The sequence below is a fragment of the Natator depressus genome, chromosome 25, assembly GCF_965152275.1.
Source record: "Natator depressus isolate rNatDep1 chromosome 25, rNatDep2.hap1, whole genome shotgun sequence".
NCBI lineage: Eukaryota > Metazoa > Chordata > Testudines > Cheloniidae > Natator > Natator depressus.
The window spans coordinates 16,240,152-16,267,706 of NC_134258.1; the positions used below are offsets into that span (position 1 = coordinate 16,240,152).

The following is a 27,555-nucleotide window of genomic DNA, read 5'->3' on the forward strand; positions in this document are numbered from 1 at the left end:
AGTACTTGTGGCACCTTAGAGACTAACAAATTTATTTGAGCATAAGCTTTCATGACCTACACGAAAGCTTATGCTCAAATAAATTTGTTAGTCTCTAAGGTGCTACAAGTACTCCTTTTCTTTTTGCCCTAATGGGTGTGTGGGGAAACTGTAAACATGATATATCTTGATTTTAGTAAGGTTTTTGAAACAGTCCCACATAAGATTCTCATAAGCACCTAGGGAAATGTGCTCTAAATGAAATTACTATAAGGTGGGTGCACAACTGCTTGAAAGGTTGTACTCAAAGAGTAGTTATCAATGGTTTGTTGTCAAAATGGGGATGTATCTAGTAGGGTCTCACAGGGGTCTGTCCTGGATCTGGTACTATTAAATATTTTCATTAATGACATGATAATGGAGTGGAGAGTATGCCGATAAAATTTGCAGGTGACACAAAGCTCGGAGGGGTTGCTAGCACTCTGGAGGATGGGATTAGAATTCAAAAGGAGCCTGACAAATTGGAGAATTGGCCTGAAATCAACAAGGTGAAAATCAATAAAGACAAATGGAAAGTACTACACTTAGGAATCAGAAATCAAATGCACAACTACAAAATAGGGAATAACTGACTAGACCAGGGGTGGGCAAACGTTTTGGCCTGCGGGCCATATCTGGGTATGGAAATTGTATGGCGGGCCATGAGGGGTTGGGGTGCAGGCTCTGGCTGGGGGTGTGGGCTCTGGGGTGTGGCCAGAAATGAGGAGTTCGGGATGCGGGAGGGGTCTCCAGGCTGGGGTTGGGGTGAGGGCTTTGGGGTCGGGCTGAGGATGTGGGGTTGGGAGAGCAGGAGGGTGCTCCGGGCTGGGTCCGAGGGGTTCGGAGGGCAGGAGGGGAATCAGGGATGGAGCATGGGGTTGGGGCACGGGAGGGGTTCAGGGGTGCAGGCTCTAGGGTGCGCTTACCTCAAGCAACTCCCAGAAGCAGCATCATGTCCCCACTCCAGCTCTTATACAGAGGCGCAGCCAGGCAATTCTGTGCACTGCCCCGTCCGCAGTTGCCACCGCTGCAGCTCCCATTGGCCAGGAACCATGGCCAATGGGAGTTGCGGCGGTGGCTCTTGGGGCAGCGTGCAGAGCCCCCTGGCTGCCCCTATGTATAGAAGGCGGGGACGACGACATGCTGTTGCTTCTGGGAGCTGGGCGGAGCAAGGCAAGCCCCTGACCCCGCTCCCCGACTGAAGCGGGGTCAGCCCTGGACCCTGCTCCTCAGCGGAAGCTCGAGGGCCGGATTAAAATGTCTGGAGGGCCAGATGTGGCCCCTGGGCTGTAGTTTACCCACCCCCGGACTAGACAGTAGCACTGCTGAAAAGGATCTGGGGGGATATAGTGAACCACAAATAGAATGGGTCAGTAATGTGATGCAATGGCTAATATAATTTCAGGGTATATTTACATGAGTATCATATCTAAGACACAGGAAATAATAGTCCCACTGTACTTGACACTGGTGACGCTTCAGTTGCAGTACTGTGTCCAGTTCTGGGTGCCATACTTCAAGAAAAATATGGACAAGTTGTAGAGAGTCCAGAGGAGAGCAACAAAAATGATAAAAGGTTTAGCAAACCTGACATATGATGGAAGGTTAAAAAAAAAAAACTAGACATGTTTAGTCTTGAGAAAAGAAGGCTAAAAGGGGCTGGATAAGTCTTTAAATATGTTAAGGGCTGTTATAAAGAGGACCGCGATCAATTGTTCTCCATATTCACTGAATGTAAGATAAGAAATAATGGGCTTAATCTTCACCAGTGAAAATTTATGCTAGATATTAGGGAAAACTTTCTAACTGTAACGGTAGCAAAGCACTGGAATAGTCTTCAAGGGAGGTTGTGGAATCCCTATCATTGCCTAACCTGTTCTTAAAATCCTCCAAACACCTGTCAGGGATGAATTTGGTTTGCTTAGTCCTACCTCAGTTTAGGGGGGCTGGATTTAGATGATCCCTTCAGGTCCCTTCCAGATCTACATGGAATGGGTAGGCTGCGCACATAAAGGAATAAAGTTGCATCTTAAAATATTCCTTCCCATTGTTACTAATAAAACTGTAAATTAACAGTGACAGTTGTAAAATTCAAATTTACTTTTCATCATTTATTCTGTTCTTGTCCAATACCATAGGTATTTTAGAGATAATGCCTCTTTTCTGGAAGTCTATTATACACAGATCTAAAGCTTCTCAAGTCAAGACATGCCAGACAGTTTTTCCTGGCCTTACCCATACTCAGTAGTTATCTCAAATGTTCTTTTATGCAGAAGAGTTGGTAGGCACCACCAGGAGGATGAACAAGTATTAGGGCCCTTAGATTCCAAAGCCAGAAGGGACCATGTTGATCATCTGGTCTGACCTGCATAACACAGAAAATAAACCTTACCTAAAATAATTCCTAGAACATATCTTTTAGAAAAACATCAAATCTTGATTTTGCATCATGAAAATCAATAGGAATGGGATCAAGACCTCAGAGAACAACACAAGCTGATCTGGGATAAGTGGCAAGATCTCACTCTTAGTCCAGAGCCAGGTTGCTGCAAACCAAATGAAAAATATTCAGCAGGTAAATAGTCTGAGAATCTTTCTGGAACTGCTCGACCACTTCACCAGTTTTACATGATCATACAGTTTTGAGAGAGTTTATTGGTTCGACTCTGGTTTCTGGAGATTTTTCCTCTGTCATGTTTCTCTCTTGGGTTTGCCTCCTCTTTCTTTCTGGATTTTACTACACATGTTGCCTTGATGTTCTGGAGTGGATTATACTGTGAGCTTATGGATTGTGGGCAGTGGAACCTCTCACGAATTATGTAGCCGAGTCTTGTTGTTGCAACAAACCCATCTGCAGTTGGCATGATTCTGCTAGCAGTTGCGTACACAAATTGAACAGCCAATAGGGCACCTGCAGAAGATCCCCAGAAGGCAAAAGGGAGAAACAAAGGTCAGAATGGACAAAAGGACTTGCAGCTTAGTATATTCCCCTGAAGCATGGAAAAAGGACTTGTCATTTTCCATAAATGGGAACCATTTAGAAGGACAATTTGGACTCAAGAAAAATAATGTTAATAATGATGTTAATGTTAATAATAGTAATAATAATAATAATTTTGTATCAGTAATGTCATTAGCTTCCTGTTGGAACTGTATTGATGGTTTTGGTGAGGGAAGCCTGTAAAGGCCTTATCACACTGCTATAAAACTTGCAACTGATCAGGACCAAATGCTTTGTCTTCACTGTATGCAAGAGGAATAGGTAGAGTACACTTCAAATGTGTAAGGAGATAGAAAATCTCTCAAAGGCCCGCTGGGCTCCTGCCCAGAAAGCATTTTCTTATTACCCCACTCTGAACTCTAGGGTACAGATGTGGGGACCTGCATGAAAACCTCCTAAGCTTACTTTTACCAGCTTAGGTTAAAACTTCCCCAAGGTACAAACTATTTTTACCTTTTGCCCTTGGACTTTTGCTGCCACCACCAAACGTCTAACTGGGTTTACTATTGGGAAAGAGTCATTTGGAAATGTCTTTCCCCCCAAAATCCTCACCAAAACCTTGCACCCCCCTTCCTGGGGAAGGTTTGATAAAAATCCTCACCAATTTGCATAGGTGACCACAGACCCAAACCCTTGGATCTTAAGAACAATGAAAAAAGCATTCAGTTTCTTACAAGAAGAATTGTAATAGCAGAAAAAGTAAAAAGAATCACCTCTGAAAAATCAGGATGGTAAATACCTTACAGGGTAATTAGATTCAAAACATAGAGAATCCCTCGAGGCAAAACCTTAAGTTACAAAAAGACACAAAGACAGGAATATCCATTCCATTCAGCACAGCTTATTTTCTCAGCCATTTAAAGAAATCATAATCTAACGCATATCTAGCTAGATTACTTACTAAATTCTAAGACTCCATTCCTGTTCTGTCCCCGACAAAAGCATCACACAGACAGACCCAGACCCTTTGTTTCTCCCCCTCCAGCTTTGAAAGTATCTTGTCTCCTCATTGGTCATTTTGGTCAGGTGCCAGCGAGGTTATCCTAGCTTCTTAACCCTTTACAGGTGAAAGGGCTTTTCCTCTGGCCAGGAGGGATTTTAAAGGTGTTTACCCTTCCCTTTATATTTATGACAGGCCCACTGGGCTCCTGCCCAGAAAGCATTTTCTTATTACCATGGTGTAAGTTTACAATCAATTTAGATACCAAAAAGCAGTAAATCTGCTACCAGAGGTGCAAAACACACAGTTGTGCAACCCTTTTGCTGGAATCCCTCTGCTCAGATTAGCACCATCCTTTGGGAAAGACTGACAAGTCATACAGCCATGTAGGACAGGACGGTCACAATGATTATGCAAAATGCGCTGAACTGAGTGTGATCACACAAAATAGCATCTGATACAGAGATGTGGCAAGGAAAAAGACGCGCCCCCCCCCCTTTCTTTCTTATGCTGAATCTGGTGCTTTTGTACTCCTGGGCCTTAGGCTTTCGGGATACTTCTAAAAATGGACTCATGTGGCTGCCTTGTATGAGGAGGTCAAAGGTCTTTCTCTTCTTTCTAAGAGATAGTGCCCTAATCACCTCTGTACATCTGAGAAGGAAACTATAGCCACAGATAATGGTGGCTGGTCAATGTAATAATGTCACTCCCAAAAGAACCACTGTTTGGCCTCTGGGATGGTACGTCCTATTGTGATGTCACAAAAGATAGAGGTATCAGGTCAGGCCGTTGTGGAACACAGATATTTGGGGGTGAGGGGGAAGGTGTCAGTGTTCCTCCACACATAATTGTAACCCCTTGTATCCATCTGTGCCTGTCAATTAACTGTCTTTAGCCAGGAGATGGATCCCAAGTTTTCTGTTCAAACATGCAGTCAAGGAAGTCTCTCATCCAAACTGCTAAGTGAAAACTGTTTCCCTTTGCAGCACATCCAGGCCATTGGATCTCTGTTTAATAAAGGCAATAAGGTGTACAGCCTGCCTTATATTTGCTATAAATCCAGAATTACTCACCACTTAAAACATCCCAAACTGTAATGGAGTGATCGAATGACCCAGTGTACAAGTACTTATCATCTTTCGAGAAGCAAGCGCACTGAATACCTTTCAAGAAGGAAGTCTGCTAAAAATGGATAAAGGTTTGAATTAGACCATAAGTATCTTGTTAAATGCAGGTTGAGACTAGGAAGCCATATGCAATTTAGTGGCTACTCAGCAGTTGTGAGAATTGGGATAAAAATCTAATTAAACCAGGATTTCCGTCATAAGGCAGAGTGGTCCTGATAGGGGCACAAAATGCCACAATACAAACTCCTTTGCTTGTAAAACTGTCTACAGCTGTGCAGAAAGGAGGAGGCCCACTGTGATCTCTCAGGAACCTAATTAATCTACAAGTGACAGGGATTGGACGCAGTCTGACTCCATGGTACATCATCAGGTGAAGTCTGAGTTCTATCAGGCGCAAGCGAAAAGCTAAAAATATCAACTCAAGCTCTTCCCTCATTTTTTTTTTCTTTACTTGCCTTCACTACTCCTGGCCTGTTTACTCTGTGTTGCTTTTGCTTATTCATTGAGTAAAATCCTGCTCTCTTTACATGCAAGTCCTCCAGCTGATGCCAAGAAAGTAAGTGTGGTGAGCAGGCTCTGGACCAGAGAGATGTTAAGCACATTAGCTCGTGATTGTGCACTGACGGTGTCTCTGAATACGGCATCAAAATCCTGGATATGTACAAATCGGCATTTCAGGGCATAAAATGGGTACCAAGCTGCCAACTGAGCTGCCAGACACAGGATTTAGATGTCCTCCTGTATGAAAATTTGGCTTCCTGTGGACTAGTTTTTCTACTGTATTGGCTTTTCAGATGCATTATTAGCTCATTGAAATAAGTGACTCACAATGCTATGTCCCTATCTCTACCCACCAGGGCAGTACCTTATAATAGCACATTTCATGTTCCCACTGGCAGAGCTCCAAGTCCCAGAGACACTGCAGAGAATCTTCAGAGCCACTTAGTGCCCATTGCTCTCCATGGCTGGTTTCTAAACAGGTGACTTTGCATCTGTGCATTTCCAAAGGAAACACTTTGGAATGAGGGCAGTCGTAAAGGAACATGTCCCCACTTGACATGCCATAGAGGACCCGGTAGTTTGCAAGGACAGCCACACTGGAAATCACAGCAGCAGGGATCTGAGTATAAAAGGTATAAATGGGCTTGTCAATCACAGGGCATGGCTCTCCAGGGCTAACGTCCAGCACGAGAACTAAGTCGTCACATGCTATAGCTAGCTGCTCTTCCTGCCTGTTGAGTGCCATGTGGTTGATTGGTTTCTGTGACTTCGGGGGTGGGATGCACACCACATCCTGCCTGGAATTAAGTGGAAAAACAAGGACCGTTCCAGACATCAGCCCAGCGAAAAGGAGCTTCCTCTGCTCAGCCACCTCTAGACATCTCACTTGGGCAGAGGTGTCCAGTGTGTCACACTCTGCACCTGCAACAGAGAAGAGGTTTCCATGAGGTTCTCCCTGCTCCAGCTCTAGTCTTTTGGGTTTTCCCGTATGTCATGATAATTATCTAGACCAAAGAAAAGAAAAGAAAATTTCTCAAAGAAAAGAGATTAAAATAATTCCTAAATTTACAGTCCCTCTCTGCTCAACCCATTCCTTCTGATGCAGTGTGAAGGAACGGAGAGTCCTTGCAGCATGCCTGGAAGACCAACAAGACCTGGCTCTGTCAGATCGATTATTCATTTTTTTGGAATCATTTTGATTCCCATGCTATGCCAAGTTTTAATTCTTTACAGTGTTTTATAGATTGTCGTTCACCTGTAGTGGAGTCCCAGATGATGACTTGATGTCTCTCTCCAGCTTGAGGGAAGTAGACATAGTTCCCATCATGGGACATTGCAGTGCACCCTGTGCGATCTGGGACTGGTGCTAAGGTTTTGTGCTTACGATCATAAGTGAGGTCCCAAACTTTGAGATATGGTGCAATATGGGAGGCAGATACCAATGTGTGGCCACATAGGGCTAAGAGAGTCACTGGTGTTCCCATGCCATCCAAAGTGTCTATCAGCAAACCCTGCTCTGATAAACTCCACACCTGGGAAGAATTAGAAAAAAACATAGTGGCATTCAGTCAAAATAGTAAGAAAACATAAAATCACTAAATAATCTACCTTTTCCTCTTTCCCGTACCCTACTAAGGGGGGAGTAGAACAATCAAAGTAAAAATTTATGAAAACAAAGTCAAAGTAACGATACAAGAAACAGTCTCATAAAACAAGAAACAAAGAAGAGAAATCAAGTATGTCATACACAGAGTGGAGAGAGATGGGAAATTGTTCCAAAAGTGACAATATCTTAGAAGCATTTCTGTTCAGTTAATAAACACACAAACCTTCTCTTAAATAAACTTTTATAAAGCACCTTGAGGTGTTCTGCCCATATGAGCTCTCTGCTCTGAATGATACTTTATGAGATCCTGCTGACCTCAATTGGGTGGCACCAGGTCTTAGCCTCTTGGAAAGAAATGTTGTCTCAGGTACAGAATATTCCCTTTGGGCTGCTTCACTCTCACTATTGGAGGAGAGGGCAGTTTCTGGGGTCTTGGAATTTTAATGATTTTAGAAATAATATCCCTTAATACTCTGGTTATAAGCTCTCCCTGGCCTTTTTCTCTCTGAATTTATATAGCACTGTCACTCACTTTTCAGTGTCAGAAAAAGAATTAACAGGAGAGCAGAGTGAGAGCTACACACTACTAGAACTAGAAAAGAGAGAAGAGAAAGACATTCAGATGGGACAACAACAGAAACGCCACAAATGCATCCACAAGGCAGGTGGTTAGGGACCCTGCTCAGCACCTTACTAGATCCAGCGTACAGTTGTGAGCTGGGTCTGCAGGAGGAATTTCTGATGGGAAAGCTTCCCCTCTTACCTGGATAGATTCACCCTGAGAGCCTGTGACAATGATGCTGTTGTCAGGAGAGAAAACAGCTGAGTGCACCACATACTCATGTTCCAGGTCTTCTGCCATGAACCTGTGGAATCCCTTTGAGTTGGCCAGGAACACTCGCACATACACCCCAAAGCCTAAAACAATGGAATGTTAGTTTCTGATTTATTGATCTGGGGAGGAGCTCTTGAAAGCACTCAGGATGATATAGTGCAGACAAGGCCAGATGCACCCAACGAGCATTCAGGGGCTCTAAAATGTTACATATACATGTTCATAATCTGTTGGTCCCAGCATGCCATTAAAGTTGCACATTGAGAACTGCTCAGAAACCAAAAGACTGAAATTCTCCCCAGCCAGAGGCCTGACACAAGTCCTGTGCATCACATAAGTCCCACTTACTTTCTCATTATAGGACGTATGTGGTGCATAGACCATGTGCTGGCTCTCTGCACAGGATGAATTTCACCCCATTGTTTTCTAGCCTTTTGAGCATATTAGATTGATAAGAACATGTTAATAATGGGGAAAGACCCCCAGCTTGGCCCCTGTTTAAGGGACACTTGGTGTATGATACTTAGAGAGACTACTGCCAACATCTTTTATAAATCTGCTGAAATCTTTCCCAGTTAATCGGGCTGGAGTTAAACCTGCAGCAAGAAGGGACTCATCTTCTGACACTACTAGAAAGCGAACCCTTCCTGGAAGTTTCTTCATTAAGCTGTTTCCATCAGAGAAGATCTGCAGAAAGAGAAGGTACAGTCAGACACAGCACTGTGGTGGTTAAGCTGCCTCTCTCAGGTTAGAGGGAAGATAATAGGAGGATAGAAACTAAGGTGAATAGAATTTAGTTTGGCCTCTCAGTGCTGTACAGCTCCCATGTGTACTGGTATACACAGCACGAGGTCTGCACGTATAGGGAGCATGTTTTCTTCATCATGAGGAGAAGAAAGTCCTTTGGAGACCCGCCGTATTACCTAGCTCAGCACAAGGCTGAGTGGTGCCTGGAACTGTACTTTGGCTCATTTCACTGGACCTTAGTGGCAGTTTACTCAGGAGACCTTGGTGCAAAGTCTTTCTCCTCCCCTGCACACTTTTATTGCTAATAATATTCTACCCATGTCTAGCACCTTCTATCCAAGGAGCTCAATGCGCTTTATGAACAGAAAACACCCCAGTGAGGTGTATTATCTTCATATTACACATGGCCAAATTGAAGCACAGAAAGGGGAAATTATTTGCTCAGTCACATAGCATGTTTGTGCCAGAGTCAGGAACAGAACCTAGCTTTACAGCACTTGGATCTTGCAATCACATTGCTGCTGATGGATGAGCAAGTGAAGAAAGAACATCATGCTAGAGCATGTCAAATTGGCTGTCTTAGAAACTCCTAGAAACCATGGAAGTGTGAAAACCTATCAGAGAATCTGTATGATGACAAAAGCCTATCAAAGATGCAGGCACCAGCACAGAGCGAAGTGAAACTGAGACGAGAGAATCCAGAATCCCCACAAAGCCAGCATTTCATAGATTTAAATCCCTGAAATGTTATAGCTAGCTAATCAGAGAGACGCACCATGGAGAGGGAACCCCTGCTAAATCCTACTATCATCTTTCCTTGCTTCTGGATCAGAATGCTGCAAGTTGGTGCTTCTTCCTGTAGCCCTGATAGCTGGTGCTTAGACTGGAGCTCTCCCGTGCTGCTGTCCCACAGACTCAGCATTCCTCCTTCAGACACAGTCAAAACCACCTGCCTTGGTTCAAACACTTCAGTGCACAGCCACGCATTTGGGGCCTCACCAGAAATCTGGAAAATATGTTCCGCTGTTTCCAGGTGCCAGGCATTAACCTAGTAAAAAGAAGGATTGGCAGGTGACCTTTGCCGGAGATCTTTTTGTGCAACATTTGCACATATATTGATTCTGGAGTTTAGATGCTGACTTAACTTCCCAAATTGCACACTCCAAGGATCTCAAAATATTTTACAAAACCAACAAGATTCCTTGGCAGAACTTTCACATGGTTCTTCCTATCACAATCTTGGAGTAACTGCACCTGTGTCCCCCCTCTGTGGTCACAGCCAGGTCTCCTGGTATCACTTGTCTCTGTGTAGCCTTCGGACTGGCGTTTTTTAAGGGTGTATAGCTCCCTGCCTTACACTTTGATATGCCTAGTAAGCCAGTCTACCTAAAGGCCAGTCCCTGTGCTTTGCATTCTCTCTAAGGGCTATGAACAGTGCATTGCCAGCAGTTACAAGTTACCACACGGCTCTTTCTAAGCATTTATTCTTAGGGTGAAAGCATTATAGAGAAAACAAAAACAATAAAAGTTCTTATATGCATGCTAAAAGCTTACCAGCAGTCACCCATCAGTTTTATGGGGCCCTAGTAGGTAAAAGTCCTTCTAATCCTTGTGCAAGGGTTGCCCCCCCGCCCTTTGGACAGAAGGTCTTGTCCATTTGCTGGATTAGATAGAAGGCCCAGAGTTAGTTTAAACTCAGCCTTTTTATATCAAAAGCCCTTTCTTTGTCTGTTGTTTCTACAAAACCCAGTTTGAATCAGTATCAGAATCCTTTTGTTGACCTAGCTGCAGTTACACTGGGGGTTAGGTCGACCTAACCATGACACTCAGGGCATGACATTTTTCACATCCCTGTGTGACATAGCTAGGTTGAGCTCATTCTAAAATGTAGATCAGGCCTTGCATTTTATCCAAGCTCCAAACAACCAATTTTTTTTCTTCAGTTCCTTGAATGGTTGCTGAAGACGGGAATCACTGTGCTAGCCAGTGGAAGGGAAGGCATGGGAGGCCCATCATTTAGGACTTTGAAAAGTAGACTGGACAAAGCACAAGAAAATGTCCACCTGGGATATTCTGCATTGGCCCCAGGATTTTGGAGTGGATAGGACCCAGTAGGCTTTTCCATCCAGTGGTCTTGGAACAATTTTTATAGTGGGGGTGCTGAAAATCATTGAACAAAGCTGTAAACCCTGCATATGATGGAAACCACTTAAAGCCAGGGGTGCTGCCACATCTCCGGCACCCCTAGTTCTAGCACCCCTGTTTCCATCTCTATGCTCCATGATTTCCTGATTGTAACTTCTTGTGGCTTCTGCTCAGACTCTTGTCTTCTCTGTGCACTTCACATTATGGGATGGCTTCCAGTTCCATACCTTTGCACCTGATGCTGAATACACAATTCTGTTCCTTTCATCCACATGAAGCTGATATAGATGCTGGTCTCCAGAGTGAGTGTCCTGAATGGAAAACTTCTGTCTGCCAGAGACTAAATTCCAGATGCGTAGAGTGTAATCCATGGCAGCTGAGACAGCGGAAGTACCTTTTCCAAACACTTTCACACATCTCACCTCAGCTACAAAACAGCAGGGAGAAGCATTAGCAAAACGGGGGACCTTGCACACTTCCAGCAATTGGAAGAGTACCCAGATTACCATCAGCTGTGAAACACCTGCTGTGTTTATAGCTCAGGAACAACTGGATGCAAACAGTCAATGCCCTTGTAAGGCCGTGAGAAAAATTCTCCAGTGAGGGTCAACTGGGGAGTTAATTGCATTCTACAGCAACATTAGAGGTGGCAGTTTTAATCCATTAAATGGCTCTCAGTTATCACATTCTAAAATCACTTTAATTATGGGCAACCCCTTGATCTGTTTAAGGGATGCTGCATGGAACAGGACAGTTTGGCCATAAAATACGGTTGGTGCAGCTGACAGCTTCGAGGTCTGGGTGTTGCTACCACACAGAAGCTGTCTGTATAGTACAGCAGTTCTCAAACTCTGGGTCAGGACCAGTGTTCCCTCTAATTTTTTACATCCATGTGCGGAATGAATTTTGTTATGTGCACCAATATGAAGTTGATGTGTGACACATCACCTTCATATTGGTGCACATAACAAAATTCATGTGGCAGGGATGGGGCCGAGGGGTTCCAAGTGTGGTGGGGTTTCAGGGCTGGGGCAGAGGGTTGGGATGGGGGGGGAATGAGGGCTCTGGCTGGGGGTGCGGGCTCTGGGGTGGGGCTGGGGATGAGGGGTTTGGGGTGCAGGAGGGGGCTCAGGGCTGGGACAGAGGGTTGGGGTGTGGGGGGATGTGGGCTCTGGGGTGGGGCCAGGGATGAGGGGTTGGGGTGCAGGCTGCTCCAGGGCTGCGGTGGGGGGAGAGGACTCCCCCTAGCCCTCTCTCGCAGCAGCAGCAGCTCGGCGCCGGGGGAGAGGCCTCTCTCCCTAGCTGTGGCAGCTCCGGTGAGATTGGCCTGGGCCAAGGGAGGGGCTCCTCTCCCCCGGCCGCGGCAAGTCCAGGGCAGGTGCATGCTGGGACTGGCGGGAAGGGGCGGCTCTCTCCACTGCAGTCCTGAGCCCCTGAGTGGGGCTTAATAGGCAGGTGCGCAGCTGCACAGCTTAGAGGGAACTTAGGTTGGGACCCCAAAGTGGTTTAGACTTGCTGGGGCCCAGGGCCAAAGCCTGAGCTCCACCGTCCTGGGCCAAAGCCCGAGGGCTTCCACCCTGGGGTTTGGGGCTCAAGTTACAGGCACCCTGCCTGGGGCTGAAGACCTTTGGCTTTGGCTCCCCCTGCCCAGGCCAGTGGGGCTCAGGCTTTGGCTTTGACCCCCTACCCCACCCGGAGTGGCAGAGCTTGGGTGGGCTCAGGCTTCAGTCCCGCCTCCTGGGGTCATGTCATAATTTTTGTTGTCAGAAGGAGGTCGCAGTGCAATGAAGTTTGAGGACCCCTGGTATAGTACAACCATGCCCCCTTTAAAAGGCTCACCAGAGTGCCCAGTCAAGGTGTGCATCACCTCAATATCCTCCATGATCCACACAACCATCATGCCATCCTGAGATCCTGCCACCAGCACTCTGTGATCAGAACTGAGCTCCAGCACTGTCACACCTGTAATTAGACATACATGGAAGGGGAGTCTGCAGACACAGTAGGCAGAGAGGATACAACTAGAGAACTAGATAAGTTCATGGAGGATAGGTCCATCAATGGCTATTAGCCAGGATGGACAGGGATGGTGTCCCTAGTCTCTGTTTGCCAGAAGCTGGGAATGGGAGATAGGGGATGGATCACTTGATGACTACCTGTTCTGTTCATTCCCTCTGGCGCACCTGGCATTGGCCATTGTTGGAAGACAGGATACTGGGCTAGATGGACCTTTGGTCTGACCCATCATGACTGTTCTTATGTATCCTTTCCCACCTGTGATGGCAGCAAATCTCTTACTGACCTTGTGTGTGTTATGTGACAAGAGACCAACCAAGCTAGATTAGATTCCCTCAGACATTTGTGGATCTGTGTTTGTTTATATTGTGAATACCGTTGAGTGGCATCTCTCCCTTGGTGCAGTAAAAGCAGTCAAAAACGGAACCGGTGCTAAATTCAGCATGAAAGGTGAAATCAGCAGATGAACCCTTACAATTCCTTTGTGTTACAGGCAGAGGAAATACAGAAACTGTCCCATCCCATAATATATACATTAATGCAGCCTAGCAAAATTCTACTTCTACAGGGACATTCATTTTCTTTATTGGGTACTCAGGGGAGCATTCTGCACCAAAAAAATAAAAATTCTGCACATAATATTTCAAAATTCTGCACATGTTGTTTGTCAAAATAACACTACATAATCACGCCAGTTTCAATTATTTTTGTAATGTATTTCAAAATACCTGTCAGCAACTATGTCTGTAACAATACAGACACACACAAATTCCGCCAGGAGTAGAGAGTTAATCATAGGATCATAGAAGATTAGAGTTGGAAGAGACCTCAGGAGGTCATCAAGTCCAACCCCCTGCTCAAACCACTATGACAACCCAGTTCCTGTTTCTCTGCCCCCTTCCTTTCCCCCCCCCGCAGAGCCCAGCGGTGGGGAGGGGGAGAGATTCCCACAACCCCTCCCCCCCAGAGCCCAGCTGCGTGGCCCCCCCCCAGCCAATACAACCAAATCCACTCCCAGCCCAGCCACAGGTTCCCCCTTGCCCAGATACCTGCACCTCCTCCCCCCAGAGCCCAGCCGCAGGGCCCCCCTCTTGCTTAGATACCTGCCTCCTTTCCCCCCAGAACCCAGCCGTTGCCCCCCCAGCCAAGACAACTGCCTCCCTCGGAGCCCAGGGATCCAGAGGGAGAAAGAGCCTGATGCTCTGTCCCAGGCTTGCATGAAGTTTCCTGCATGCAGCCCTCTCCTTCCCTCAAGGCATGCTGGGAACTGCAGCTGTCAGGAACCCTTTAGTTCCCTCCCTGCCCCCACCTCCGCCCCACCCTGCCCCGCCCCAATGTCCTCTATGTGTGAGCTGGGCTCTGCTGGGTCCAGCGGCCCCTAGTGGCGGCCAGCAGCACTGCAGCCCATTTATGTAGGGGGAAAGGAAATTCTGCGTGCACAACATTAATTTCTGCAAAGTTCTGCATAAGAACGGCCATACTGGGTCAGAGCAAAGGTCCATCTAGCCCAGTATCCTGTCTTCTGACAGTGGCCAATGTCAGGTGTCCCAGAGGGAATGAACAGATCTGGTAATCATCAAGTGATCCGTCCCCTGTTGCCCATATCCAGCTTCTGGCAAACAGAGGCTAGGGACACCATCCCCGCCTATCCTGGCTAAGAGCCATTGATGGACCTATCCTCCGTGAGCTTATCTAGTTCTTTTTTTTAATTCCCTCAGAATTCCCCCCAAGAGTAATCGGGCAAGCATACTATAATGAGCTTTATCATCTTCATCTTGGTAAGGGATGAGTGAGTAGATTTTGTGCCTAGGCTAATACACCTCCATGACTGTAGTGAGCTGGTGCATTACTGCACTGTGCCAATTATTCAGAAATCACTAAGTGAGATTAATAAATAGAAACAATTAAACCAAATATGAGTAAGCCTCACAGTATCATAAGCATACTGGAATGTCCTGCAAAGGAGACCTTGGATGAGTGCCCTATGTCGTGCAATACTCACCTCTGCCTACAGAGGGAGGCACAATATCCAATATTTACAACAATATTAGTCCCCTACCTGGGGAATGAGGCCCCTGCTGAAACAGGTCAGGGACCAGACACCCAACATCAGTTGTTCATGTTACAAGCTAGTCTGAACTTTAATGCCAGTCAGAGTTGCTTGTAGCACCTTCCAGGCTCCCTTCATGTGCCCTGGTGTTAGTAATATGCACCATCCTGCCAGCTGGGTCACAGAGAATCACCAGTCGGTAAAGTAACCCAACTACCTGAAATTCCCTAGGAGGCCCATGGAAATCCCTCCGCATTTCCCAAGCCCAAAATAGCAAATGTCAGAGACGCTGTGGGACAAAAGAGAGCAGGGAGAGAGCTGAGAGATAGTGCTATCTCCTCACACATAGCTCCTATGCGTCTGGTCTCATTAAGGTGACACATTTCCATCAGCTCCCTTGAGGAATCTCGATGCCCTGAGAAAAGGCCTTACCTTTTAGAAATCCAGTGATTGTCATTTTAAGAGGCCCACCAGGTGGCTGGAGGAATCCACACAGTGGGACAAGAACAGGATGGGGACAGACATTGAGCCAGCTCAGACACTGCTGGCACAGCTTTCCAATTAGATCAGGATAGGAAAGCATGAAAAAATGCAGCCTGGCCAGCACCTCAGTGTATATAATACTCACTCCTAAGAAGGAAAAGACAAAAATAATTTTAAAAGGGCTGTGAGAGGCCATTGCAATCATTCAATATGCAATACAGTGCATAGACTACCAGTTTAGAATGAACAGGTGTGAGTTTGCCCTTCCCTGGCTAGGTACTCAGATACTGCAGGGATGGGTGCAGTATAAAAACTTGGATAGATTTAACTGGGTATTGGAGAATTTTCATTGGGAGGGGGGTAGGAATTTTGAATTTATCCCTTTAATTAATGGTAATGCTGCCAGGTGTTTCAGGTGGCTAGTAGATGCTGATAGTGAAGGGAGTGTGAAGGGAAGGACCCTCTGGGTTGGGTGAACTGCTCTGATCTAATAAACAAGATGTCTGTTGATGAAAGCTAACAACGTTCCAAAAAGAAAATTGCGGGTTCCTCCCCAGAGGTCCGGAAATACCTACGGAAGAATTTCATTTTTAGTTGTAATTGACCAGGAAGAAACTTCTTCTAAGGAGCAAATATTTCAACTTTCCCGTAACGGATCTGCCCATGCCCAACTGCAGTTCAAACATGGACCAGAAGTGGCTCTTACCTACACCACCATCTATATAGTCAAGTGCTGGTTTCAAAAGGAGAAGGGTTTCTTGCATAAGACGTAGCTCTGGGCAGTTAATATGCTCATTGCACATGGCAAAGTCATTGGCAATGCCCTGAATTCCAGTGGCAACGATTTTACAGGTGATCCAGTTCATATTCCCTGCAGAAAAGAGTACTGACCATCAGAGCAGAGAACATTGGACACAAGGAGGAATCATACAGCCCAGAGGACTGGGGGTCATGCTTCTGGTGATGGTGAGCAGGCTACTCTTGGGGAGGGTCTGAGGCCACTCTCTGGGGAGACTGGGGGCTGTCATTGTTGTGGTTCCTTTTTTAGCCTTTTTTTGAGTGGGTGAATAGTTTTTTAATGTACTGTTTTAAAATGTCTCCTCCTGAGCCTTGAGAAGAGTGGGAGCATGGATTTTTATTTCTCTCAGTGACTGGAGTGTGGATGATGAGGACTCTGAAGTGTCTGGGGTAACAGTTTGTGAGGACAGTGTATTTTTCTCTTTCACAGGTTTCCCTCTCAGTTTGGCTGTTGATGCTCAGTTTGGCAGCTCCCAGTGCTTTCAATACAGAAATGTTACATGAATTGTGATTCTGCACCTCCCTTGCATGCAGCTGCAGGAATGAAGCACGTTCCCTGTTGAACGTTGTCCCCGGCCCTTACCCAGCACATCTTGCTTTAGCTCCTCAATTCTCCCAGCGTTGAGTAAGTGAAAAGGCAGTTCGCTTAGCTTCCTCCGATTTGCAACGGTATCAGAGAACCAGAGTGGCTGAGGTGCTACCTGGTAAAGGGAGAAACAGGAGGTGACCAAGGAGAACCCAGGTGAGATACAGGTAATGGATTAATTTCACTAATGCCTCCAGTGCTGTAGTATTTGGATTTCAACTCCTGGTGTGACATCTAGCCCTTCCAGGCCGCTGCCTGAGGGACATGCTACCTGCGGCAATATTGCAACTGGTCACAGCAGAGCCAGCAGGCAAGTTGAGACAGGCCAATTCCCTGTCAAGTGGGGTTACCAGCGATGGACAAAGTGGTGAAGATAAAACAAAAGCCACGCAGAAACAATCTGCCCTAATTCCCAGTGCCCTCTGATCCCACTCCTTGCCCTGCAGTGTGAGGGCCCAGGCCTCTTGGTCCAGAGCCTGCAAATACCAAGAATGCTTGCTGAGGTGCCTCACCTTCCTGTCAGCATTCAGCGATTTGCCAAGAAGTGGCAGTTTCAGGGACTTCTTCATGCCCCAACTCCAAGTCCCCCTGAAGAAATCTGCCAGGAGCAAGTGACGCTTGGTTTTGTCTTGGGCTGGTAGATAACGATTCTGCACCACTTCAGTAAATTGTCTGGGAGAGGAAAGAAATAGCAGAGACCCTGAGATGGGGATCCAGAGAATGGGGTTCCCATGAGCCTCAATCAACACTGGTGGGAATGGACAGCAGGGCTGAGCCTAAGCAGGATCCTCACACAGCCAGTACCGGGACATCCCCCACACAGGAGTTTATGCCTCCTTATCCTGTGTCCCTGCTGTACCTGTGAGCAAGGCCAAGAAGCGCAAAGCCGTCTGCCTGCCTCTCTGCCAAGCACTCTCCAATGTCACGGCGCAGTCGTGTCCACAGCAGAGGAGGAAAGCGCAGGATGGTTTTACATGGAGGAGAGCCATGCTGGTAAATCTCAGAGAGAACCTCATCATCAAGGGACAAGATGTCCTTCATCTCTGCATCTGATAGCCCATTCCTGATTGGGAATGACAGAGTGGGGGAGATTAGTCTTCTCCCCCCCAACAGTGTGCATTGGCCTCCAAAGTGGGAGGGTGAGTAGTATCTTTACTCCTTACATACACACACACACACACACACACTCTCTCTCTCGCTTTCTCTCATCTTTACTCTCCAGCTGGCCCCAAACCACCATCCACCAGGAAACCCACCTAGCTGCTGTTCACAGGGACTCCAGCTCTGGGCAAGAAAGAGATGCACGACATGTTCACCCACCCCAATCTCCACTAGGCAGTCTTAGCTAAGAGCTCAAAGCCTGGAGGAGCACAGGAGATCAATTACCCATAGATCAGACTAGGCAGTATGGCAGGTAAGAGAAAGGAGCTTGTGCTTTCCAAATGCTCATGTAAAGACATTTACAGGCTGCAGAAGCCAAGAGCTGCTGTTGCCTGGAGCTGTGTTTAGCCATTGAAATTCACCCAGACAAAAGGAGCAGTCAGATGGTGCAGGGTGCTCCGAAACGGGATATGGCAGCACTTACCGTGAGGAGGCAATATACCCCAGCATGTGTGCCACCAGGACTGTGCCATGCAGCTTTTCCAGTCTCCCGCATAGATGGTGCATGGCCTCTTGGGCTGTGGTAGCAATCATCAGTGCTGAAGGCAGAGTGTAGGATGCCCATCTCCTGGCCTCATTGAAGGCCAGCTTGAATAGCAGGGGGTGCCCACCCTCAAGGAAGCTGTGCTGGAGAACAGTCTGCTGAGCTGGGCTCAGCTTCCGTCTCACTGATGCCAATAGCACCTCCAACATCTTCCCACCTTCCTCTCTGGATAATGGACCCACTTCAAAGTAGGCCTCGGGCTCAGGCATGGCCTCTTGGAGAGTTTCCAGAATCCCATGCTCTGCTGTGGAAGTGGAGACAACAATGTGAACCTTTGAGGGGCAGTCTTTAGGCAGCCAGTATAGTCTGTGGGCACCATCAGCAGGGATTAGCTGGTCCACAGAGTCAAAGAACAGCACCAGTGACTGTACACCAAAGTGAGAGACAGTGAGGAGGAGGTTGTGGAAGAACAGGATTAAATCACTGCAAGCCTGTGTTACCTGTACAGGAAGAGGTGGCAAACCAAATGCTAAACACACCTGGAAACAAATATCCCTCAGCAGGCTGTGGATTGCAGAGCTGAGCTGGGATGTCCCCAGCTGGCGAATTACCACCACAGTCTCCTGCCCCAGGAGAGTTCGCACCTGCTCAGACAGTTTGCACATCAGGGCTGTTTTTCCACAGCCTGGAGGCCCATAGAGAATGAGGGGTGTGTGGACGTGGTCATCATTCTGTCTGATGCTTTGTAGAATGTTATCCAGTAAGTCTTGCCTCCCACAGAACACTCTGCAACTCTCCAGGCACCGCATCATGTGGTGGCTCAGCTCCTGCAAAAGCCCCTCTGGCTCCTCGCTGTTCTTCCCTCGGTATCGGAGGCTTCTCAGGACCTGGTGATTGGTAGCAGTGATGAACTGTTCACACAGCTCCTTCAGGTACTTGGTTTGCCCCTTGTATTGCGGGTTCCCAGGGTGTGCATTCCATGGGACTGTGTGCACTTTGAGATGCTGGGGGTAATGGTTTGCAATTTTTGCCTTGAGGCTGTGGAGCAGCTGTTGGGCTTCATTGTCCAGGCTGCCATTTTCCTCTGTATCCAGCAGTTGCATGCTTGTCCCTCCCAGCAGGTGTTTGTCAAGGCCCTCAACCTCTCTGAGGAATATGGAAACAGCCAAGTCGATCTCTTGGGTCCTGAAGAGGCCGTGTTCAATCTCCCACTCTGTCTCTACAAAAGTAGGGGGGAGATGTGAAGAACATTTAGGTCCAACAAAGAGCAGAGGAGAAGCCACAGCATAAATCAGCCCAGCACACTCCCACCCACCCACTCTGCACCTCAAGGGCAGCTAGTGAGCCAGCACACTGCCACCTGCCCTGGGGGTGACTCAAAATGGAGTTAAAGGCCCATCTTCTCCTGATTGCCACAAAGAAGACAAAACCAGGGTGCAGGGGGAGAGCCCTGCTTGGCTATGGCCATTGTCTCACGTTGGGGCACACCTGATTTGTCATAGCGATGCCTCTGTTCTTGGCTGAAGAGTCCATGCTTCTCTGCTTCCCGGGCTGCCAGGCGCAGTGCTGAGGCCAAGTCTCTCTCCACGCTCCTCCAGACCTCCATATTTTCCTGGTGCTGAGCCTGGTTGGCAGTGGGGTGGCAGTGGGGCAGGTGGTCAGTAATTGGCTGCAGGACATACACAGAAGGAATGGCGTTCTCATCCTTCCAGTACCAAAATGTCAGGAGATGTGTGGCGGTGGGGTCCCCTGTCAGCTGTGCAATCAGGGCCTCAAACTCCTTCTCTTCAATAAGTCGGGGGAGGGGCCGGTGTCCATAGTGATCCCCAAGCAGCCCCTGCAGCAGAGGGACCAGAAAAAGCCTGTAATACTCACCAGCATCATCATCTGTAGGCAAATGAACACAATGCCATCCACAGCCTCAGAAACAACTCTGACATCATAATCAAAAAGGCTGACAAAGGAGGTGCTGTTGTCATCATGAATAGGTCGGAATATGAACAAGAGGCTGCTCGGCAGCTCTCCAACACCACTTTCTACAAGCCATTACCCTCTGATGCTCAGATAAATTGGTTAGTCTCTAAGGTGCCACAAGTACTCCTTTTCTTTTAGGCAAATGGGGGAAACTCATTTCTCCTGGATAAGTAGAAATGAAGGTCTGGGGCCCCGAGAGCTGCACTGGGCTTGTGCCTGCAAGCTGGACAAGGCCTCAGAGGGGAAATTGGGTTGTGATTGTGGCTCTGAGAGCTGGACTGGGCCTGAGGTCCTGGGAGCTTGGCTGTGTCTGAGGCCCTGACAAATAGATTGGGCCTTGGGCTGAGGTCTGGGGAGCCAGACCCCTAGTGGGAGGCAGTCTGGGCATGGCTGGTTGGTTATGAAATTACCTGACTGACACTAGAAGCATTTGCGGAATACAACGTGGAGCAGCTAATGGGAGCATCTGAATAGTCAGAGCAGAGCATGTTCCTCTGGGGCACGCACAGTAGCCCAGTGCTAAGGTTCTAATTGACTCTGTCTCTCTGAGACCTGGCTGGCTTTGAATGGAGAAGACTCTTGGGGAAATCAGATGTATTTCACACAACTACCTAATGACTTATTTACTCGCACACAGCTCTGGCCACAGCAGGGCCCTCTCTGGGGCCAGGCCCTTACCAGGATGGGGCTCTTGCTAGGGCAGGGCCCTCTCCCTGTTTGTTCTGTCCTATCAGCAGCATCTTCTCTCTTTCCAAAATCTAACCAACCCCAAACAACAAGGTGGGTATGGCACCAGAACAGGTGGCTGATACTGTAGCCCCAGCTCACCTCGTTTGAAGAAAACAGGACCTGACAGCTCTGAGTATTGTGTTCTGATCAGATCTTTAATACCGTGCCTGTCACCACAGTGCTAGGTCACCACAGTGCTAGGTCACCTGATGGAAGGGCAGCAAGCAGGTCAGGAAAGAGGTTGCCATAACATGCAGCCTTCAACTCCTGGAAGGAGGAGTTAGAGGGGCCCCAGTTCCTCCCCATGTGTGGGGAAAAGCAGTGGAACAGACACACTCACTCCTTGCCATGGTAGTATATTTCTGGTTCTTTGCCACATTCTTTCCTGAGAAGGTTTTTTCTGGGCTGTTTAGTTTGCCAGTGAAAGTCACCTAGGCCCTGGGGTGCTGGGCAGGGGTAGAGCTCTTGGAGTGATAGATGGCACTGCCCATTCACCTCTTATTCTGTCTGTCTGACTCCTAACTCTGGCTGCTTCTCCAGTATGCACAGTCCTCTTTCCCACAGCCCATTGTCTCCAGTGCTCTAGTTCCCTTAACAGCCCATGTGTTCAGAGCTGGCCTGGACATGTGCCGTGTGTGTACTTTTGGGGACCCAACTCCACCTAATTGCTGAAACGTCCCTCTTCTGCTACCTGATGAAATACTTCTAAAGCCTTCTTCCCCCAAGTAATGACAAGCACCCTGATCATCTCTGTGTGTTGCTAAAATACTCCTGAATCGCCACATGAGCTCAGCAAGTTATGGATGTGTGAGGCCAGCCCCACATGTCTTCCTTGGTAGTGGGGTCTGAGCATGCACCCTTTGTACTTACGATAAAAGTGGGACCCACTGACAGTTTTTGACAGGATTCAATCTCCTCCAGACAGAGTTGTGTGCTCATGTGATCAGTGTCTATAATGTCGCAAACACCCCATCTCAGGTCAATTACCTGCAGAACAGCAAAAAAGCACAGCATCTTCAAATGACAGTGATATGGAAGGACAAAGCTGCCCCATCACTTTAATTTCAAAGATAAAGCTGAAATCAACAAGGCCCGTGTGACTTAGTGACTAGAAACTTGGGAGAGGCAGAAAGGCATGTAGTTTCTTACCAGGGATATCTGTAAGGAGGCACAAATTTGAGAATTTGAACCATAGGCAGCCTGGCATGTGACTCATACAGTTTTGTTCAAGTCAAGGAAACTTGTTAATCTGAGGGATGTTTGTTACAATATTTGTATGCTACTGCATTATAGGGTATAATAATAATGATCCCCAGCCTTACAACGACCTCTTTTATGCCAAAAGTTCTGCACAGATGGTACAGACTGGGATAATTTCAGATACTCCTGAGGTGCATCTACCTCTGGGGTGGAACACAGAACAGTTGTTTATCAGTGTAGAGAAAGTATAGAATAACTTCTCCAATTGAGCCTGGGAGCCAGGAGGTAATGTGAGAACTAGGAGGCCAACATAGCTCTTCCTGAAAACTCCTGAGCCTTTAGGGAGGCTGAGAAATCAGGGAGCATTTGTGGGGCATGGATCACTTTTTTTCCTGCATCTCATGCACTTTGATTGTCTGCAGCCAGGTCAGAAAGCATCAGCAATAATCTGTACTACAGCAAATGACTTACTTCAAACATTAAATTGTGCTTCTGACAGAAGGCTTGGACCTCAGGGTATGCTGCCTTAAGCAGGGTCTCTCTCTCTGTAGCCATGTCTGCAAGGAAGAACGTAAGAATGGTCATGCTGGGTAAGACCAAAGGTCCATCTAGCCCAGTATCCTGTCTTCTGACAGTGGCCCATGCCAGGTGCTTAAGAGAGAATGAACAGAACAGGTAATCATCAGGTGAAAGATTTGTGCAGCACCACAAATAAACATTAGGAATCTTCTATCTAGTTGTTCATCAACCTACTCATCACCTTTAGGTTTCAGATTTAAAAACCCTGTTCAGATGAATACTTATCTAATCTAGCTAAGTTTCATACTCTCCTCATCACAGTACTGTCTGACAGTTAGCACTGTTGTTTCTTGCTGCGTGCGGATTCAGACACACATTACTGCATTGGTTCTGTGAAGTCGTGTTTTAAACATTTTCTTTATAAAACCTAGAAACATAATGACAAGTTTCAGAGTAGCAGTTGTGTTATTCTGTATCCGCAAAAAGAAAAGGAGGACTTGTGGCACCTTAGAGACTAACACATTTATTTGAGCATAAGCTTTTGTGGGCTACAGCTTACTTCATCGGATGCATTGAGATGAAGTGAGCTGTAGCTTACGAAAGCTTATGCTCAAATAAATGTGTTAGTCTCTAAGGTGCCACAAGTCCTCCTTTTCTTTTTGTAGAAACATAATGTGGTTTTTGTTTGTTTTATGGTTTTTTAAATGCAAGCTGAGCAACAGTGGATTTTGAGATAGCTTAGAGCTGTTGAGTACCACACAGCAGTTTTGATCTATTACTGATCCAGGACAGGTTTCAGAGTAGCAGCCGTGTTAGTCTGTATTCGCAAAAAGAAAAGGAGTACTTGTGGCACCTTAGAGACTAACAAATTTATTTGAGCATAAGCTTTCGTGAGCTGAGCTGTAGCTCACGAAAGCTTATGCTCAGATAAATTTGTTAGTCTCTAAGGTGCCACAAGTACTCCTTTTCTTGATCCAGGACAATGTATTTCTAACCCCTGGATGCATTTCATGGTGGTCAAACCCCCTCATATATGGGACTAATCAGCCCCTCTGTTGGCCGTCTCAGTAGAAAAGCCACAGCAAAGGGCACACTTTAACTCCTAGAGGGGGTCCCTCCACATAGGACAGAGCCGCATTTGTGAAGCTTCTGTGGCTGCTGCTCCTACTGTGCCTGCTGTGAAAAGAGGGCTCTCCAGGACTGTCAGTGCAGCACCTTGTAACGGTGTCATATCCACTGAATGAACCCAAACAGTTAACAGAGAAAGTTAAAATAAAATAAATGTGATGATTTGGGGAATCTATTTACAGGCAACTTATGAATACTGGTTGATTTAATTAAATTGCTGTGTCATTGAATTACTCAGTTTATGTGGACAAAGTAGGTGAGGTTACATCTTTTATTGGGCTGATATGGCTGCGATGATACTGCATACAATAAGTAGGACCCTACCAAATTCATTGTCCATTTTGGTCAATTTCACAGTCATAGGATTTTAAAAATTGTAAATTTCATGATTTCAGCTATTTAAATCTGAAATTTCAGGGTGTTGTAATTGTAGGGATCCTGACCCAAAAAGGAGTGTGTAGGGGGGTGTTGCAAGGTTATTGTAGGGGGGTTGTGGTACTGCTACCCTTACTTCTGTGCTGCTGCTGGTGGCCGCGCTGCCTTCTGAGCTGGGCAGCTGGAGAGCAGCGGCTGCTGGCTGGGAGCCCAGCTCTGAAGGCAGACCCGCCACCAGCAGCAGCGCAGAAATGATGGCATGGTATGGCATTGCCACCCTTACTTCTGCGCTGCTGCTGGAGAGGCACCGCCTTCAGAGCTGGGCACTCAGCCCATCTGCTGCCACGCTCCAGCAACCAGCCACTGCTCTCCAGCCACCCAGCGCTGATGGCAGCACAGAAGTAAGCGTGGCAATACCGCACCCCCTCCTAAAATAGCCTTGCGACCCCCCCTGCAATTCCCTTTTGGGTCAGAACCCCCCAATTTAAGAAATGCTGGTCTCGCTCATGAAATCTATATAGTATAGGGTAAAAGCACACAAAAGACCAGATTTCACGGTGGGAGACCAGATTTCACAGTCCGTGACGTATTTATCATGACTGTGAATTTGGTAGAGACCAAACAATAGATGTATGTGGAGTCAGCCATCTGCTGTCAGGGGCTGTGCTGCGTATCTCCAAAAACCAGGGACAATGTAGGGTCGTTAAACCTTGATGGCTCCCATTCAAAGGGGAGCACTAGGACAATGCCATGGCCTATGTTAAACCAATTTTCTCCAACTTCTCTGCAGGGGTTCTGGAGAGTGGAAAATCCCAAACCAGGAGAACAAAAAGGCCAGTTACTAGTGCTGTGTCTTAAAAACCAGGGATCTTGAGAGTGGGGACTCACAGAACAAGGGAAGCTTGGGCAGGAGAGAGGCACATGGGGGCATGCTTTCATAGCTGAGGTGTTGTTTTTAACTGCAGGACCAACTAAGGAGGAGGGAAACTGGATGCAGAGGAAGGAGAGATTCCATGTGTCAGAGGAGAAGCTGTGCACAGGAGAGGAGACTCTGGACCCCTTAAAGACCTCAGACCTAAGCACAAAGAACGCTCAAGAGTGGTGAGGAAATGAGGTAAGGAAATGTGTCCAGGTGTGATTGTTTTGTCTAGATCTGTGTATTTCTTGAGCTAGCTAAAAAAGAAGTGATTGGTTTTTGAAGCCTTTGCAAAGCCTGGGTGTCTTTCTGTTTCCACTGTCATGTGTCCCTGGACAGGTGAACTGTAAAGGAGAGTGCCTACAAGTTGGAACCTGGAAAAGGTTGTGCTGAAGGTACTGGAGAATTTGGGAAGTGAGCTCTGGTCCTGTGGGCCTAGGACAGCTGGGCCATCACGTCCCATTTTTGTGAAGGGGTAACAGACAAAAGCCTGTGCCCAGGACATGTACCATAGCAGCCAAATAAAGAGACAGTGCTGCAGTCTACTTTGACCAAGGGAAGGTTAAGAGCACACAGGTGTAGCATCTTGGGATCCAAACACAGCAGCCTGATGAGGTCTAACTGAGAGAGCTCTACCAGGGCTGTGACAAAGAAAACCAAAGAGCAAATAGGAGAAAGATAAGAACACTCACAGCCACATATATACCCCTTACCCCACACAATGCCCTGCACATGCACAGCCCTCCCCCTCACACACACAGACATGTACATTCATGCATACCCCACTCTTCAGATGCTCAAGCATGCACACTCCCATCCATGCTCTCACACACAAGCACATACATGCACATGCTGTTCCATGTATTTTTCTCCACACTACAATGGAAGAACCAAATGCAGGGGACCCATTGCACCCAGCCTCCCTAAAGCCACTTGAAAGTCAGCCTTGTGCACCAGCCAGCATCTCTTCTCCTTGGCCCCTTGAACAGTACAGTGTGCTGCAGGCTGACCCTGTCTGCACTGGCAATGCCATTAGTGCCAGAATCCTGCTCTCTTGGACATATCTATATGCAGAGGGGATGGTGGTGGCAAGTACAGCACACACCTTACTTTGAATAAAATGTAGCAGACTGCAGCCACCTTCACCCTTTGATATGGAGCTGCAACTCCCACGGAGGACATGATTCTCTGCTGAGTCAAGCAGCCTGGCCATGTTGCAGCACAGTGCAACCCACTGCCCTCATCCCTCCTGGTGTAAGGCACAAGATCTGCATTCAGACTGCCAAAAGCATTTGGCATCTTCAGCACTTCGCAGCTTATTTACCTGAGGAAGCTGAGCTGATGAAGATTCGGACGACACTGGATGGCTGGAAGGGCAAAGGGACCATCTTACCCTGGAGAAGTTCCTGGCATGTGTCCGGGCTGAGGCAGCTGAGACTCATGCTGGTGTCTTCACTTGCTGACTTCTGCCGTGGAGGACACTGTGCTTTACAGAAGAATCTATTCAAACAAGGCTGAATGCATCCGATGAAGTGAGCGGTAGCTCACGAAAGCTTACGCTCAAATAAATTCGTTAGTCTCTGAGGTGCCACAAGTACTCCTTTTCTTTATTCAAACAAGTGTCAGGAATGAGACCCAGCATGTGGCACTAGTGAGCAATTAAGCACACTTGGAAACTGCCCCCTCAAGACTTCCTATATCACCCCAGAGAACAGACCATTGTGGGGCTTTGTTCCTTCACATTTAAACAGGACCCAGTAAAATCCTCAGCTGTTCAAATAGAAAAATTAGGAAAACCTAGAGCTCTGAGTCTGCACTGATAGCTGTGAAACTCTGTCTCCTTGCAACATAGGGGCTTGGCTGCATCCCAGGAGGGCATCCATCTCTATAGCAACCAGTGTTTGTCACTTGGGCGAATCCCCGGGGTGCTCTAAAAGTGCCAGACTCCAGTGTGCTCTTAGTCAGGGATGTACACTTGAGACCCTTTCGCTCAGTGGCCTTGTTTATGCTAGAAATTCTTGTAGCCATATTCCAGCAGTGGGCAGCGGTACCATCACTAGCAACAGTATTAGCATGAATCCGGACAGGGCACAGGCCTTCTTTCCACCTGCTCAGAGCAGGTTTTGACGACACGGGGGAATACACTCAAGCCCTGTCTGCACTAGTCTTTTGTCAAAGTGTAAAAGGGTGACCTACTAAAACACCTCAATTAAAAA

The 27,555-nt window shown here is 47.2% G+C and overlaps 1 protein-coding gene and 1 long non-coding RNA gene across 2 annotated transcripts in view; one reads left to right on the forward strand and one right to left on the reverse strand.

The window, feature by feature from the left end:
• Window positions 1-27,555, forward strand: part of LOC141978018 (uncharacterized) — a 77,228-nt gene that overhangs the window by 6,811 nt on the left and 42,862 nt on the right. The window contains exon 2 of the long non-coding RNA XR_012636319.1: window positions 25,389-25,537. This is a non-coding gene — a long non-coding RNA (uncharacterized LOC141978018). The remainder of the gene's footprint in view (window positions 1-25,388; window positions 25,538-27,555) is intronic.
• Window positions 1,920-26,982, reverse strand: NWD1 (NACHT and WD repeat domain containing 1). Its single transcript, XM_074939834.1, has 19 exons — window positions 26,664-26,982; window positions 22,873-22,958; window positions 22,072-22,188; window positions 19,987-20,335; window positions 18,439-19,717; window positions 17,713-17,916; window positions 17,366-17,525; window positions 16,851-16,968; window positions 16,176-16,340; window positions 15,419-15,616; window positions 12,760-12,882; window positions 11,148-11,347; window positions 9,551-9,823; window positions 8,625-8,715; window positions 7,957-8,111; window positions 6,843-7,119; window positions 5,952-6,508; window positions 5,033-5,141; window positions 1,920-2,929 (listed from the first exon to the last, which is right to left on the reverse strand). Exons 1-19 carry the CDS (start codon window positions 26,779-26,781, stop codon window positions 2,643-2,645), a joined length of 4,866 nt encoding a protein of 1,621 aa, XP_074795935.1. The 5' UTR covers window positions 26,782-26,982; the 3' UTR covers window positions 1,920-2,642.